At 54.7% G+C, this 12,266-nt stretch overlaps 6 protein-coding genes across 6 annotated transcripts; 2 read left to right on the forward strand and 4 right to left on the reverse strand.

Annotated features, from left to right (window-relative positions):
• Positions 1 to 5: 5 nt before the first annotated feature.
• Positions 6 to 447, forward strand: DL89DRAFT_266778 (uncharacterized protein). Its single transcript, XM_040887226.1, has 2 exons — positions 6 to 339; positions 362 to 447. Exons 1-2 carry the CDS (start codon positions 70 to 72, stop codon positions 398 to 400), a joined length of 309 nt encoding a protein of 102 aa, XP_040744162.1. The 5' UTR covers positions 6 to 69; the 3' UTR covers positions 401 to 447.
• Positions 67 to 1,583, reverse strand: DL89DRAFT_266779 (uncharacterized protein). The gene is made up of 7 exons (XM_040887227.1): positions 1,469 to 1,583; positions 1,142 to 1,382; positions 1,046 to 1,110; positions 947 to 1,020; positions 663 to 900; positions 525 to 585; positions 67 to 496 (listed from the first exon to the last, which is right to left on the reverse strand). The coding sequence occupies exons 1-7, from the start codon at positions 1,516 to 1,518 to the stop codon at positions 440 to 442; spliced, it is 786 nt and encodes a 261-aa protein (XP_040744163.1). The 5' UTR covers positions 1,519 to 1,583; the 3' UTR covers positions 67 to 439.
• Positions 1,584 to 2,953: 1,370 nt separating this feature from the next.
• On the forward strand, positions 2,954 to 4,211 carry DL89DRAFT_266780 (S-adenosyl-L-methionine-dependent methyltransferase). Its single transcript, XM_040887228.1, is given in 4 exon segments — positions 2,954 to 3,386; positions 3,406 to 3,463; positions 3,507 to 3,983; positions 4,048 to 4,211. 4 exon segments carry the CDS (start codon positions 3,265 to 3,267, stop codon positions 4,105 to 4,107), a joined length of 717 nt encoding a protein of 238 aa, XP_040744164.1. The 5' UTR covers positions 2,954 to 3,264; the 3' UTR covers positions 4,108 to 4,211.
• Positions 4,212 to 4,924: 713 nt separating this feature from the next.
• Positions 4,925 to 6,400, reverse strand: DL89DRAFT_292237 (MFS general substrate transporter; the record flags this gene model as incomplete). Its single annotated transcript, XM_040890276.1, has 4 exons — positions 4,925 to 5,743; positions 5,772 to 5,861; positions 5,920 to 6,144; positions 6,170 to 6,400. The coding sequence occupies 4 exons, from the start codon at positions 6,398 to 6,400 to the stop codon at positions 4,925 to 4,927; spliced, it is 1,365 nt and encodes a 454-aa protein (XP_040744165.1).
• Positions 6,401 to 6,730: 330 nt separating this feature from the next.
• On the reverse strand, positions 6,731 to 8,101 carry DL89DRAFT_314795 (uncharacterized protein; the record flags this gene model as incomplete). The annotated part of the gene is made up of 5 exons (XM_040891027.1): positions 7,455 to 8,101; positions 7,329 to 7,432; positions 7,099 to 7,279; positions 6,946 to 7,067; positions 6,731 to 6,815 (listed from the first exon to the last, which is right to left on the reverse strand). Exons 1-5 carry the CDS (start codon positions 8,037 to 8,039, stop codon positions 6,731 to 6,733), a joined length of 1,077 nt encoding a protein of 358 aa, XP_040744166.1. The 5' UTR covers positions 8,040 to 8,101.
• On the reverse strand, positions 8,102 to 11,298 carry DL89DRAFT_136311 (uncharacterized protein). Its single transcript, XM_040883377.1, has one exon. It carries the CDS (start codon positions 11,103 to 11,105, stop codon positions 8,184 to 8,186), a length of 2,922 nt encoding a protein of 973 aa, XP_040744167.1. The 5' UTR covers positions 11,106 to 11,298; the 3' UTR covers positions 8,102 to 8,183.
• Positions 11,299 to 12,266: the final 968 nt, after the last annotated feature.

A 12,266-nucleotide genomic window follows, 5' to 3' on the forward strand; every position in this document is an offset into this window, starting at 1 on the left:
GCGCCGTTCACTAAGCAATTCGACTAATTTCTACACCTGCAATGTCGCCCGAAGAGAAAGAGAAGGCTAATGACGCCAAAGCCGCCTGTCGCGGCACCCAGCCTGCACCCCAGCCTGCAGGTTGCCTCGCTAACGCGGCGAGAGGAGAACAAGGTGATCGAGCTGAAGCGGCAGCAGTCGTATGACCGGTGTGCCGACGCCATGCGGTTCTTCTCCGAGTGCAGCGCCAAATACACGATCAGCGTGGTCTGGAACTGCAAGGAGCACAAAAACATCATGAACGAGTGTCTGCGCCGCGCCAACACTGTCGATGACATGGATCGGGCGCGCGCAATCTTTGTCAGCGAAGAAGCTGGCCAAGCTTGACGATATCAAGGACAAGCCGCGCACGCTCATCTAGCATGGCAATATGTATTTGAGAAATATATCTGCTCCGTGTCTACTTTTGCTGTTTCTTAGTCGGCAGAATGTGCGGCGGCTTTGGGATATCGCTTTGCTACCTCGGCCTTGGTCAGCCGGTGTACAGCGTCCTTGGATGTCAAGTACCCAATTCCGCTGAGAACCGTGGTGGTTCCAGGTGATCCACTGCAGCGCCACCAGCCCTGTGTGGTCGACTGGAATGCCAAAAACTGGCGACGTAAGCGTAGCCACCATCAGTGGACAGCTGCAGCGCCGTATTCCACTTGCTGATCTGCGTCGGCCGTACCTCGACTGACGGAATCGACAGATCAAAGTACCGCTTCAGAGTCTTGGGAGCCGGCAGCGTCGTCCACCGGATAAAGAATGCCGCCAGCGACAGCGCCAGATCGCGTCCGATAATAACTGCTGCCAGGGCTGTTGGCAAGAGCCCGCCATATGCCAGTGCCACCGTCAGTGTCGTCATCAGCACCTTGTCGGCTGCTGGGTCGATAATCGAGCCGACAAACGACATCATATTGTATTTGACGCGCAATATATCCATCCAGCGCATCGGTCAGCCCAAACACGACACATCCGGTAAGCGCTAGGACCATATCGTTGCTGCACGATCAGATATCCTATGTACGGCGACGACAGGATCCGCGCCATGGTCAGTGCATTCGGAATTGTCAGCACCTTTTCGTGGTGCTCCTTCACCACAACCGTCCTGCTCCTGCTTCACTTCCGACGGACTCTTTGATTCGGTTGAGTAAGCTGCATAGCTTCTAGCCAGCCTGCCTTTACCCGCAATTCCCCCTAGTGTATGTGTGATTGTGTGCAGCCACCGCTTATCTACTGGGCTGTGCCTCTGCCATGCTTGCCCGGTATTGGCAAGCCTGAGAATCTGGTATCGAATCGATTGTGTGAGTGGAATCCGTGTGTCAGCTGCTCTCAGGTATCGCAGAGACGAAGGGCTGCCGATTCTACAAGAGAAATAGGTCGGTTCACGACTGCAGGTTAGTCAACAGAACTCTTACCGAAAGTGCAGGTCCATGGCGCGGCTACATACCTCGGCAAGTTCAGACTGCCAGATAGACTGCTCCTCATTGCAAAAGCCATGGCCGAGTTCTAATTCAACGCAAAATAAAGAAAACAAGCAAAAAAAAAAAAGTAAAACAAGTTAACGGAAGGCGGCTATCTGCCCCTGCAGGAAATGGCAGCTCTCGAGTATAGCTGATTTGTGGCAGACCCGGAACTATGGCGAAAATCGCTGATCTGGTTTCTGTTCACTTTTTAATCTGCATGGAAACCAGCAGACCCGATCCAATTTCTCAATACAAAAATGTGTGCCTGGTACCATATAGGCAGTCTTTTTGCATGGCACACACAGAGTGGAGAAAGAAAAGTGGGTTGCACAGCCTAGAACGGATCTATATAATACCGGCCGACCTTGGAACCAACAGTTTGGGCTGTTCGCCAGAGCATAAATGGATGCCATTTTGGAGCATACCCTCGGAGATGTCGTCGGTAGGCACAGGGCCTTTCTACCTATCCAATACAATACAAGTTAGATTCATGACAGTAAAACAATAGCACGCACATTTACTTGGCCGTTTGGTTGTCAGCGCTCTTCGACACTTCTCTATAACACCTTTAGCCATAGACCGGATTGGACGATGCAGTGCTGATTCAAGCAGAGCATTTTTAACTATTCGCGTATCACTCTGGCCAGACATAAATATACCACACCAATAGGAGTGCCATCGAATAGATGCTATTTTCATTCGGACAATATTGGCATGGTTTTATGCAGGCCTGATATCTCTACAGGGCATTTGGCTGGAGGAAATCAATATACAAACTGATATTTGGGTCACGAAACGGATACAAAGACATGTGTTGTGCATCCTAAAGAATCCAGCTCTTATCATTAGCAAATGCTTTATTGACATCCATTGAAAAGTATTCCATGTCTTGTATATGAATATTAGCTGTACATGTAGGCAAAAGACCCAATGGCCTGAATTGGCATTCATTGATTTAATTAAAAGCGCATGTCCATGGTATTCACTATTGTTTGTTTTCTCTTTCCAAAACAGTGAAAACATACGCCAGTTACCAAATATAGCTGATGTGTTAAATGCCCCTCTTTATAGTCGCTTGGTGGCAGCCATTCTATATCGCTGTTATGGCGTCCTGCTCGAATGTGGTGCCTCGTCGTTTGTGTATGCAGCCATAAACTATTCATACTATATGGCCAAGTAGAGGCATGACTAGCATACATTATCGAGTACTCGAATGAGAGTAAAGGACTGCTGCCTAGTTTCGTTTCAGCCTCCACTTTGCATTTCCTGAGTACGCAGCAGAATGTGCAGCAATTGTGGTCAGAAGATCAATTCGCATATATTGCAATGGGGGTGAGGTAGTGAAAATACAATGTAAAAGGACAAAGACTTACTCATGTTCATCACTATCAACTAAATTTTAATAGCCCAAACCAACATCATCCGCACAAGTTTTTGCTATAGTGGCCACCTGCCAGCTTAAACCAGATCAACCTAAATACGTCTCCAAAGAGCAGTAACTCATCTCACCATCGTAGTTCAGCAGTGGCTTCAAGACACCACCAGATTGCGAGCTGAAGCTGTTTTATTGCTAATACATACAACAGTCTATTGTTTAGTGGAAAGTAGCGAGTACTAGCATTCCACCAGACCTCTTTGCTAAATAGCAACATCAAATACCACACATATATTTAGCGTGTTTCACATATACGATCACGTTCCAACCTCAGTAGCAGCTCTACAGCAGCATTCTATTACTCAACATTATTGCCAATGACCAATACTAACGAAGGTCAAGTCTATGCCGGGTGTCGTCAATACTACTGGCAAAGAGCATGCATCGCAAACCGGTGCGACAATCGACCAGTATGGTGATAGTCTGAATATCATCCCTGTTGGCACGCCAACCCGCGACGAGCTCGAGTCATACAACTTTCGAGAGGCTCAAGTACTACTACGCTGTGCAGGCTTCGATCAACAAGGGCTTGCCATTTGGCTCAGTCCCTCCGGCTATGAGTTCAATCCGCTAAACGCTCCCGCGAGAGCCATCTCCCAATCGAGCACTTCATGTCGGTTGTGGACTACCAGGGTATTCTCCAGGGATTCATTGCCGGACTGATCAAAGCCAGGCGGATTCTGGAGATCGGCACATTCATTGGCATCTCTGCAATCTTCCACGCCAATGCACTGAAGCGCAATGGTGTCAAGGGCGGTGCTGATGAGACTGGGCATAAGCCCATCGTATCTTTCGAGATCAGCGAAGAATATGCAGCCAAGGCCCGTGCTAACATCATCGAGGCAGGCGTCGACGAGTATATCGATATTATTGTTGGCGACGCGAACAAGCTCCTGGCGCAGCTCGAAGGAGTCACTTTTGATATTGCGTTTCTCGATGCCGACAAGATCTCGTACAAAGGATACTACGAAACCATCATGGACAAGGGCTTGGTCAATAAGGACGGACTGATCATTGTGGACAACACTGCCTTTGAGAGTGTTGTTGCATACATTGATGCGCCGGTGCCCTGTAGCTGACGATTACAAACCACTGGGAATATTTGCGAAAACCGATTATATGTCAAAGGAATGGGCGGTTGCACTGCACGAGTTCAACGAACATATTCGCAACGGACCCACGCGTTGAAGTCGTTATGATCCCTCTGTTTACTGGGATAACTCTAGGTTCGCTTCATCAACTAAATAGCTGTCCATATTCTATTCAAACGCGCACTTTCAATCGCACTCAATATATCATTGGCTGGACACATCACAGCATGGATATCATTATTTACACATGATAATTTCAGACAATGCAGCTTTTGTTGCATGCTGCCCATGACCGATATCGGCGCCAAAAACACAGCTAATGCAGGCGACCGGGAAACAGATATATAACAATAAGTGCCCAGATCCCGCTGAGAACAATGGCAGCGATGACTCGGACCTCTGAGAAAGGATAGTGGATATCTTTCAATACATGGCGCCACGATTGCACACAAATCGAAGATGTTCGAGTCATGATGGATATATAATTCTACCAACACTCCAGAGCCTGCAGTCGCTGTCTTTTCCTTTCTTCTTTATTTGTGCAAAACCACATTCAAATTCCTGGCAATACCCTGAATGCAGCACATTAAAGTCAACCATCCGATGGTCTGATCCTTTATGGTATCGGCTGGAATAGGAAACTGCGGAAAATAATCAGAAAGCAGCCATGATACTATATCTAAATTCATGTGTCGTGCCTTTAACTACCAAGCTACTCTGCCAGAATGAACTGGCACATACTCAATGTCGTTGACCTCTTGCTGCCTCCCACAGACGGCGATTCTCGCGACGGCGATCACCCCGGCGCCTTGCCAGAATGACAGCGACCAGCAGGCCAAACAGGCTGACACCAGTGGAAAGAATAAAGGCGTCGCGATAGCACCCACCCTTGTAGCACTTTTGACGGGTCCTGGTCAGGCACATTTCGAGTCGTAGATGAAGCCAAAGAACGCTCCCAGCGCCTGGCCGCTAAACCCAATGCTGGCCGAGGTAAGACCCCAGTTGGAGCCAAAGTACTTGGTGCCAAACCACACGCTGACAAGTGTGGGCACAAAGCCGAAAATGAAGCCGTAGCTGAGGCCAGTCCATGCGCTGCCAACCCACAGCATGGTCAGGTTCTCGGCGGAGCCAACAATGACCTGCGAGATGACCGTGTTCAGCACCACAAACACCAGCACGCCCGAGCGCGGGACCCGCCACATGCGCTTGCAAAAGTCTACCACAATGCCGATCGTCAGGCGGCCCAGGAAACTGGCCAGGGAGACAGTCGCCACGTGGTTGTTGATCAGCCGCTGCGCCACGCTCGGCTCGGGCGTGTCAGTTGACGAGTGGTATAGCGCATTGACAATGGTGCCCACGTTGTTGTTGTAGAACACTCCGATGCCAGCCGAGAGGAATAGCACCAGCGCCAGCAGCTGTGCCTCCGGGTCGGAAATATAGGCGAATCCGCCAAGGTCACGCGCCGTGTCGTAGTCGACGCCGTCCTCAGTTGTGCCTGCCGTCGCTTGCGCAGCCGAAGATGGCTGCGGAGTGCCGGTGACTGCGGACTCGATCTCCGAATCTGATGGCATCGGGTTCTGCCCGGGAGACGCAAGCGACTGGGTGACGGCCTCGTAGTTGGCGCCATTGGGCTTGGGGATTCCGCTGCGTGCGTGGATAAGCAGCCCGCGATCCTCCGAATCCTCGCTGCTCCTCGAGAAAAAGTCGCTGGCAACAGAGGCAGAGTCGTTAGGCTACATCGACCACAAAGCCATCCGGCACGTCACGCCTGAACCGGCTTGGCCCAAAGCCGACTACCGAGAGCATCAGTGCGCCCAGAGTCGACGCTGTCAGGCCCAGGTACGACAGGAACTTTAGGTATCCGAATGTGTTTGGGGTTTCGCCCGATGCGAAAGAACAGCGAGTTCACATGGGACAGCACAAACGGGGAGAGCCCGAAGAACGCAATGCACAGAGACACAGCGCTGCCGCGGTTCTGCTTGAAGTTCTTCGTCGTTGTTGTTACCGCCGCCATGTTTGCAGCCTGCGCCGCCAGGCCGACCAGCACCATGTAGCCAGCCAGGACTATCCAGTTGGGCAGGCCCAGGGTTCCATCAAACGTGTACGCCAGTGCCGAGAACGCTGTGCATCGAGACTATCGCGGCAAACACAGAGAGCACCTTGGGGCCAACAGTGTCGGCAGCCCATCCAAAGAACGGCCCTGAGAGCAGCAGCCCGTAGTTTGCCGAAATTGCCACCACATTGCTCTGCGTGCTGGTCAGGCGCAGTTTGTGTGAGAGCGCGGGTCCATAGGTAGAGAAGAGATACACCGTGCCGGCTGTGGTTGTCGACAGGCAGGCGCCAAGCATGGCCAGTGTCCGCAGGCGATAGCGCTGGCCACGGGTAGACATTTTTAAGAAATAGAATAGTACACAAAATATTTTTTTGAAAAGGGAAGAGTGAAGCGAGGACCCAAGAGTGCAGAAAAACGTTCGTCAGCGTGATTTGCACGTTGGGTGCCATTCCCGAAAGCGGAGAGATAAAGCAGCTCCTGGTCACCCAAGGCGTGACTTCCAACGAGCTCCAGTTGCCAGATTAGACGGACCTCTGGGTCACACAGACCTGCATGTGCACCAAAGGGCCAGGAGCGCCAGCTCCGCTGGGACGGCTCCCCAGCCGGCAGCGGCCATAGAGGGCTATAGATCATTCCATTCCGGCTGCTCAAACACGGACTCACATCGCTACATGTAGGCTGCCCAGCCAATATACATCTGAAACAGCCGCTTTGGATCAGTTGCCTCGCGAATCAGCTCGTCGACGTGTCCCCTCGACCGACAGCGGGGGCTGGCCCTGGATCACGCCCTGCAGCTTCTTGCTGATGGTGGCCAGGCTCTTCGTCGCCTGCTCATTCGGGTGCGTCGCATTTCTGGCGGATGCAGAGGGTCTGCTCGCAGACCGCGTGCGCCTCGACCATTCGACCAGCGGGTCGTGCACAAATGCCTCAAGCACCGACATCAGCGCATCGCGGTGCTCGCGCAGCAGCCGCAGCGTCATCTCGCAGGTCTTGCGGAACGTGCCCTCGTACCCGGTGACGCCCATTCGCGTCAACCATGTTGTGCGTCAGCCGGAAGGGAACCTTTTCGGGCTTCTCCAGCGAGAGGCCCTTCTCGAACAAGCAGTTGAAGTCGACGTGGACCGCATCGCCCGAGCCTTCGTCCAGCAAAATGTTCTCGCAGTGGCGGTCGCCAAGCCCGAGGATATATCCGACAATCGACATCACTGCTGCTGGTCTTTGTGAACGCCGTGCGGCTAGCCAGCCAGCGAGGCGGGTCGGGGAACGACTGCAAAAACCACTCGTGCATCACCGACGGGAACATTGGCAGCAGCTGGGAGTTAAACAGCTCCTCAGGCGACGGGCTTGTCTTGTCCAAAATGGCCTTGACCTCAGGACATCTGGATCGCGACACCATGCGCCTTGTACAGCTTCATCAGAATCTGGCGAATGCCTGTCGTAGGGCCGACCCACTGGATCAGCCCGCACTCCTCGTTCAGCGGGACTACCATGTACGTGCGGATACGGAGGTTGCGCTTCTGCGTCTGCGAGTTCGCCTGCAGTAGCTGGTTGATCATCGCATTGAACTCCATGAGACGCGCATCTTTGCGCAGGTCATCCTTGGGCTTGCACAGGAACCGGTAGTTGCGGCCGTCGCTGCCCACGATCACAATCTTCTTCGGCCGCTGCAGCGAATGCATGACCTCGACTTCATCGGCAAAGCTGCTGATCGTTGGCAAGTCTCCGGAAAATGGCTGGTGCAGCATCGCCTGCTGCGAGGCTGTCTGCGCATTGCCGCCGGCAGCAGCGCTGGCGCCGGCTCGCGCCGATGATAGCGCGAGCTCATACTCGGCGCCGCTGCGAGACTGTGTCCGGAAGCGTCGGCGCCAAGCTGCTCTGCAGCGGAATGATGATGTCCAGCGGGGTGCACCGGGCCAGTTCTCGGAAATCCTTCGCCATGCGCATCGTCGTGACTGAGCGCGAGGGAGGAGCCGCATTGCAGAGACCGAGTAGCAAGTCGGTCAGCTTCGATGCCTGGTTGATCAGACCTGCAACTCCGCGGTTGCGCCCACGGACCCACCGGTGGCCCTACATTAGCCGCATGAGATACCCTAGCCTTGGCCAAAATCGCGTTGCATCGCTCAGCACGCGCCTGCATACGTTGACCGCTGCACGCCGACCAGCTGCCATAGTGTCTGCTGCGGGTACATCTCCAGCACACTCAGAATGATGTGCTCCAGAACCTGCAAAGACATCCTCGTTTCGGATGGCAGATGCGCGAGACGAGCTGCTGACAGAGCAATGAGGAAGTTGTAGGTTGGCAGCCGCTTCACCATATTGCTGACCACCCGGTTCGCGGTGTTGAAGCGCTCGACGACCCGGCTCTGCCTGGTGTCAGCGAACCTCATAACGAACACGCCGGCGTCAAGCCAGATGGTGAGCAGCCGTGGCAGCGCCTGGAACAAGAACCGCGAGCTATAGATGATTGTGCGCGAGTAGTGCCTGATCACGTAAAACTGCATCGTGGTGATCTGGAAGTCCCGGTGGTCCTGGTTCTTCACGCCTCGCGACGCCTCTCTCTCGGTGATAGAGGTAAACAGGGTATCGTACATGCGGCCCAGCGCATAGTGCGCTTTGTCGCTCTCCTGAACACGCAGGATGCTCTGGTAGTGCGAAATAAGCTTCGTCGGGTTGATTGAGTGTGTCACGTACTGCCATTGCGACAGCAGCAGTGAGGCCTTGGTATACGCTGCCTTTATGCCGTCCAGATCCTGCGACTGCTGGTTGTGATCAGCGCTGTCGCTGCTCGATACATTGACGCCGGCGGTATACGTCGACTGAACTGCCTGGTCGCTGTCGCCCTTGACATTCAGCTTGTCCGCTAGCATGTCGACTGTGCGTCCAATATCCGCCATAGCATCTGCCGTGTGTCCTTCATCCCACAAAATCTGCGCATGCTCTGTCTGCAGCGACGCCAGCAGACTCGTGGAGAGCGGGCCACTGAGCTCGGCGTGTATCAGAATACCCATCGCAGTGGCTCTGAATCCGGCCATGCGCGCCAGCTGTGCTGCTTGCAGATGGGACAGCACATTGTGTCTAGTTAGTATCTCTGACACTGCTGCTGCTTGATGAGTATCTGGTTCAGCCCCACTACTGCCAAGTCCATCAAGCAGCATGTTGTAGAGCGAACTGTGCAGCGCTAGCACCGGCTCCTGGATCGAGTAGACAGGCGGCAAGCATGCGATGCGTGCTCGCCACTGCTCAACCAGGCTGTTCAGCGCGCTGGCTGAGATTCCATTCTCGCCTGGCGCCGCACAGTTCAAGCGCTGTGCCAGCAAGCCGATATCGCCGAGCATGTGTGTGTAGATCAGGTCAGGCGATATGTTGGTGTCCATCGGCGCCTGCGTGCCAGTCGATGGCGAGTTGAACGAGACTACGGTTTCAGCAATATCGCGCCCGACATTTACCAGAGTGCGACTGGCCAAGTCAAGTGCGGTTGGCCTATGACTTGATCCGCCTTGATCCGGCGCACAGACCGCCAGCGACAGCGGGAGTGCCAGCTTGCATAAATCGCTGCGCTGGTGGTACACCCGGGCCAGCAGTGCGCTGAGCGTGGTGTCGAATGTTGCTGCGGAATCGTACTTGAATGAACCCTGGTCGCGTGTCGTAACCTTGTCCTCAACCCAGTCCCATTTTCCTAGTCGCCAGGCCGCTGCCAGGCACGCCGAGTTCAGCTGCTTGTCTTCACGACCACTGGGCTCCATTTTGTACAGCTCGTGGGAAGCTGCCCACGCGCCTTCCCACTGGCCCATGCTCTGCAGGCACCGGATCCAGGCCATCTGGAACTCGGTGTTATCGGGCTGCGACCGCAGAAGCGACTCGTGGCCGATCAGCGCGTGCGACCAATCCCCCTCGATCTCGTACTTGAGAATGGCCGATTTGTGGTCTGTCTGCTTCCGACATGCGGCCGCGCCAGTGACGCCGTCAGCATCGCCCATGTTAAAGTAGAGCTCCTGAATCGCTGCTACCGCCGAGTCGTCAGTGTTGCGGAACAGCGTCGGGTACTTGCCGAATGTGCCCTCGCGCAGGGACAGCTCGGTGTGCTGGATGGCGCGCTCGTACTGGCGGCAGGCACTGGCGGCTGCTGCAATCAGCGAGTGTGGGATCGATGCGACAAGCGCTGCCAGCGTCTGCTCGTCAGGCGGCAGAGGCACATCCTTGATGCTTTTCCGGGTAGGCCGCTTGCTGGCTGCGCGGGCACTTTGCTGTGTGCGCAAGAATCGGTTCAGAGAGTCAAGCAGATCCAGCGCTGCCTCCTTGCAGAGTCGCCACTGCTCAGCTGGCATCCTGACTACTTCCGCATCGCATGACAGCACCGCCTGGATCTCTTTCGATATCAGCCCAAGTGTCCTTGGCCATGTTGCGCTACTACCGCTCTCCATGTCGACATCCTCTGATGCTGGATCGTCCGAGCCCACTGTGATAACCTCTTCTGGGCTATTTGGCTTGGTGCTGTCCTGCAGCGACAGCAGGCAGTGCTGATAGATGAGCTGCGGCAAAAGAAAAAGCAGCATATCTGTCGACCCTTCCTTGATCGCACTGGTGCAAGCCTTGAACAGCGATGCAACCGGACTATCGCCAAGCTGGCCAATAAGCTCAATGACCCAGCTACGCAGCCACGAGACCTGGCTAGACGTCCGCACAATACAAAGCGTCTGTGCATGCTGCAGGTCAGCCGCCGATGGCAAACGCGACGATGACTGCGACGTGTACTTTGAGTCAAGCAGCGGCATGATGATCTCGACAACATGCGGCGGTAAGAGCTCCCAGCGCTGGCGGATCTTGTCTATCTTGGCGTGATCTTGTGCTTTTGTTCCTGATCGCTGGGACTTGCTGCCACGGGTCTTCCTCTTGTTTCCCAGGCTTTGTGGACTGTGACTGGGCTGGGTCGCCCTTGGCTGTCGAAAGAGAACGTCATTTGTGAATTCAACTTTTCGCAGCAGCTCTTGGATCGCATATGCAGCGTACGACTGGATCCCTGATGACGGCGCCAGCGCAAACATGTGCGACAGGATGGTCAATGACAAATGTGCACACAAACTCGCGCTGTTCTTCGCTGTCGCTCAAGTCGCTCAGCATCGGAATGCTGTCAACATAGCCGCCACCTGCCGCGACTCCGCCGGTGCTGATATGGCTGACGACTTCGCGAAGTTTGTGGCTGTCGATGAATCCAATGACCTGCCAGGCATGCCGCACAGTTTGCCGCCGCCATATCGCCAAGCCTTCCAGTGACCTTGCACGCTGCCCGTAGCGCCTCTGCAGCATTGGACCAGCAGTGACGCATCTGCCAGCGTGTCGCTGCGCGATTTCACATCGTCCCAGATATCTGGCTCACCGCTTGCGCCTGGCGAGAGTGCGGACTTCCACATGGTGATTTGTTTCTCGTGCTGCTTCAGCAGCAGACACATCTCGCGCGATGTGCACAGGACAGTGGTGGCATCCTTGGTCTTGAGCAGCTGCGTCAGCTGCGCCAGCCGCTGCCGGAGGCTGTGATGGGTGTCTGAGTCGCGCAGCGCAGCGTAGCTTCGAGAGAGCAGCGGATCGTCTGGGATTGGGCAGATGCTGGCGTAGTTATTCTGGAGTGCACTCCTGTGGATCTGGACTATCTTGTTGACACTCTCTGCTGCGCCCGATCGCACGTCGCCGGCAGAGACCAGGAATGTGGTCAACAGCGGCACGACCAGCGAGTTGAGTTGGTCGGCGGTCAATGATACCTGGACTCAGGACTCACTGCCAGCAAATCCCACGACTTCAGCGCCACTTCTGCCAGCGGACCGGCCAGTCGATGGCGACAGTGAGGCCACAATGTTGTTAGTATGCAGTGCTGCGTGGGACCCAAGCAGGACAACCAGCTCTCCCATTGCGCGGAGTGCCTTGCGCTGCGACTGCTCGCTACGATGGCTGTTTACTGAGTCGCCCCTTGCGCTAGCCGTCGCCGGGTCTGTGCTCCGGAGCAAATCGTTCATGTACGCCAGCACGCCCAGGACGTGTTTAGATAGGAACTCTGCCAGCTGCGGATTTGCTGCCTTGCGCACGCTCCCGTTTTTGCCACTGTGTCGCGGGCTATCAGCGGGATCAACAGTTTTCAGGTTGTTGACGCTGGTTTGCACAATTGCGGTCACGTCGTTCTTGGCCTCGGCCCCTGGCGTTTGCACTATGTTGCG

This window comes from Linderina pennispora (genome assembly GCF_002104995.1).
Source record: "Linderina pennispora strain ATCC 12442 chromosome Unknown DL89scaffold_5, whole genome shotgun sequence".
In the NCBI taxonomy this organism is placed as follows: Eukaryota; Fungi; Kickxellomycota; class Kickxellomycetes; order Kickxellales; family Kickxellaceae; genus Linderina; species Linderina pennispora.

Coding starts and splice junctions, on each gene's coding strand:
- DL89DRAFT_266778 (XM_040887226.1), top strand. CDS start 70: ATGACGCCAAAGCCGCCTGTCGCGGCACCCAGCCTGCACCCCAGCCTG.
- DL89DRAFT_266779 (XM_040887227.1), bottom strand. CDS start 1,518: ATGGCTTTTGCAATGAGGAGCAGTCTATCTGGCAGTCTGAACTTGCCG. Junction 1,111..1,141: donor AATCAAAGAGTCCGTCGGAA/GTGAAGCAGGAG, acceptor GTTGTGGTGAAG/GAGCACCACGAAAAGGTGCT. Junction 1,021..1,045: donor GCGCGGATCCTGTCGTCGCC/GTACATAGGATA, acceptor CTGATCGTGCAG/CAACGATATGGTCCTAGCGC.
- DL89DRAFT_266780 (XM_040887228.1), top strand. CDS start 3,265: ATGCCGGGTGTCGTCAATACTACTGGCAAAGAGCATGCATCGCAAACC. Junction 3,464..3,506: donor AGGGCTTGCCATTTGGCTCA/GTCCCTCCGGCT, acceptor CGCTCCCGCGAG/AGCCATCTCCCAATCGAGCA. Junction 3,984..4,047: donor TTGCATACATTGATGCGCCG/GTGCCCTGTAGC, acceptor TATATGTCAAAG/GAATGGGCGGTTGCACTGCA.
- DL89DRAFT_136311 (XM_040883377.1), bottom strand. CDS start 11,105: ATGTTTGCGCTGGCGCCGTCATCAGGGATCCAGTCGTACGCTGCATAT.